At 37.3% G+C, this 2,094-nt stretch overlaps 1 protein-coding gene across 1 annotated transcript in view; it reads left to right on the top strand.

Annotated features, from left to right (window-relative positions):
- mmut (methylmalonyl CoA mutase) overlaps nucleotides 1-2,094 on the top strand; it is a gene marked incomplete at its 5' end in the record, with an annotated part of 24,010 nt that overhangs the window by 15,956 nt on the left and 5,960 nt on the right. The window contains 1 exon segment of the mRNA XM_014020069.1: nucleotides 1,364-1,475. Within this exon segment, the coding sequence (XP_013875523.1) occupies nucleotides 1,364-1,475 (112 nt within the window).

Here is a 2,094-nt window from a genome sequence, read left to right as displayed (position 1 = left end):
GCAGGGGAGCGGGGGATTTAGAGGCCAAGGTCTCCTGCGCAAAAAAGCGCAGCCTTAGTCAAATTAGTGTTAAGAGGCTCCTCTTTCCCCCACTCATTACCTGTATTAATGGCACCTGTTTGAAGTCGTTAACAGTATAAAAGACACCTGCCCACAACCTCAAACAGTCACACTCCAAACTCCACTATGGTGAAGACGAAAGAGCTGTCGGAGGACACCAGAAACCGAATTGTAGACCTGCACCAGGCTCTTCTCTAACATATACACATTGATCTGGCATTTTTAATGTCATCTTCCAGATATTCCATAATCTTATACCCTGGACTGAAGTACTCTGTTCCTTTAAACTGGTTCTAAATTTGGGTTTAACAAACATCGTTATCCCTTTGAGTTTATAACAACTCTCTCTTTTAACAAAGTATAACTGGATGTTAGAAGGTAATGTGTTTTTATGAGCCCTATACATAACTGATAAAATACCATAATCAACCAAATCATTGAATTTCAATAACTTCAACTGATGGAACAATGAGTTTGATGGGTGATAGTAATGTTTTCTGGTGATAATTCTTACAGCTCTTTTCTGTAAAACAAAAATTGGGTTTGTRACTGTTTAGCAGGATTTTCCCCAAACATCAATACAGTCGATCAAGTGTGGAACAATTATTGCATTATATAATATAAACAGTCCTTTATCATTAAATAAATCCTTTACTTTGTACAATACTGCAATGGATTTGTCTATTTTTATTCTTAAATGATTTATATGAGGCCTCCGTGTCAGCTTTTCATCTATGACGACACCCAGAAACTTCACCAACTAATCAGAGCAGAGTGGGGAAGTGGGAATATTATCTGACTGTTTGTTCTTTGAGCTGAATAAAGTAAAAAAAGAAGCAAGCTTACGATCAAAAAATTGGGTTGCCATGTCAAAAACCAAAATGGCCACCGCCAAATATTTACATGTAGATTGGCCACCATGATCATTTGAGGAAACTATACTTTTTAGTTTTTGCTTAACAAGATAGTTTTCTCCAATGGTTGKGTGGGCAAAGAATAATCACCCCCTGGCTCCACCACCACCGGCACTGGATAAAATTACTCCCTTCATTCGCCAGGATCCAACACTTTGACGAGCACAAAAACCTACTTCTGTTCTTATATGCTTTAACTCACACCCACTTGATTATCTTGGACCAAAACGTCAAAGTTTAACTACATTCTTTGTTCATTTCCAGTCCAGGAAGACACTCGTCCCTAATAACCCTCAGCCACATCAGTGTACTTTGCTTTACTTTGTGTAAGTTTAAGGGTAAACAACTGTAGTAACTGATGATTACGTTCAATATTTTGCTTTTCGTAGTTCATTAATGAAATTGAAGAGATGGGAGGCATGGCCAGAGCTGTAGCAGAAGGTATTCCAAAACTTCGAATTGAAGAATGTGCCGCACGAAGACAGGCCCGCATCGACTCAGGTACTGCAGAAATCCACCCTCTGAATGTTTTAAAACTTCTTTCAAACTCGTGAAGGAAAGAAGACAGAGATCAGGTTCCATTAGAAGGTATAAAATATTACATTTTGACCCAAGGGCAGCAGGAGGGATAACATTTTATACATGACTGTTTGCTTTTTCCATTTTCTATCTCAAAAAACAGAAGACTCCRGAGAAGGAAAAAAAGAGTTGTTTCATATCAGGGGCGTCTTTTAATATCCTTAACTTTGTGCATTTTAGAAAACGTACATCCTCTGCAGAGTTAGAAAGTGGTGCCCAAACGTTTGCATGCCCCTGTAAAACTCTGCTATGCACTTTAAGCTTCTTAACTTTGCATAGATTTTACAAACACGCATATAAAATACTTCATGGAGCTCAAAACAAACTGTTTTTGCCTGTTAGCAGAAATGATGCTCCCTGTGGAGAGATTTCAGATCCATAGCACAGAAGTTAAATCTTACTAAAAGGATGTTTTGAATTAAGAGGAGAAAAATTCTCTAAAAAAGGGCAATTCTTTCCTAAAATATGTATATTTTTTCACAAATTCAACTTTAGAATTTGACAAAATTATTACAGTTACTTCAAATAAATAGTGTTATTT

This window comes from Austrofundulus limnaeus, unplaced genomic scaffold (assembly GCF_001266775.1).
Source record: "Austrofundulus limnaeus strain Quisiro unplaced genomic scaffold, Austrofundulus_limnaeus-1.0 Scaffold239, whole genome shotgun sequence".
NCBI classification, from domain to species: Eukaryota; Metazoa; Chordata; class Actinopteri; order Cyprinodontiformes; family Rivulidae; genus Austrofundulus; species Austrofundulus limnaeus.
This window is presented reverse-complemented; position numbering and strand designations above follow the sequence as displayed.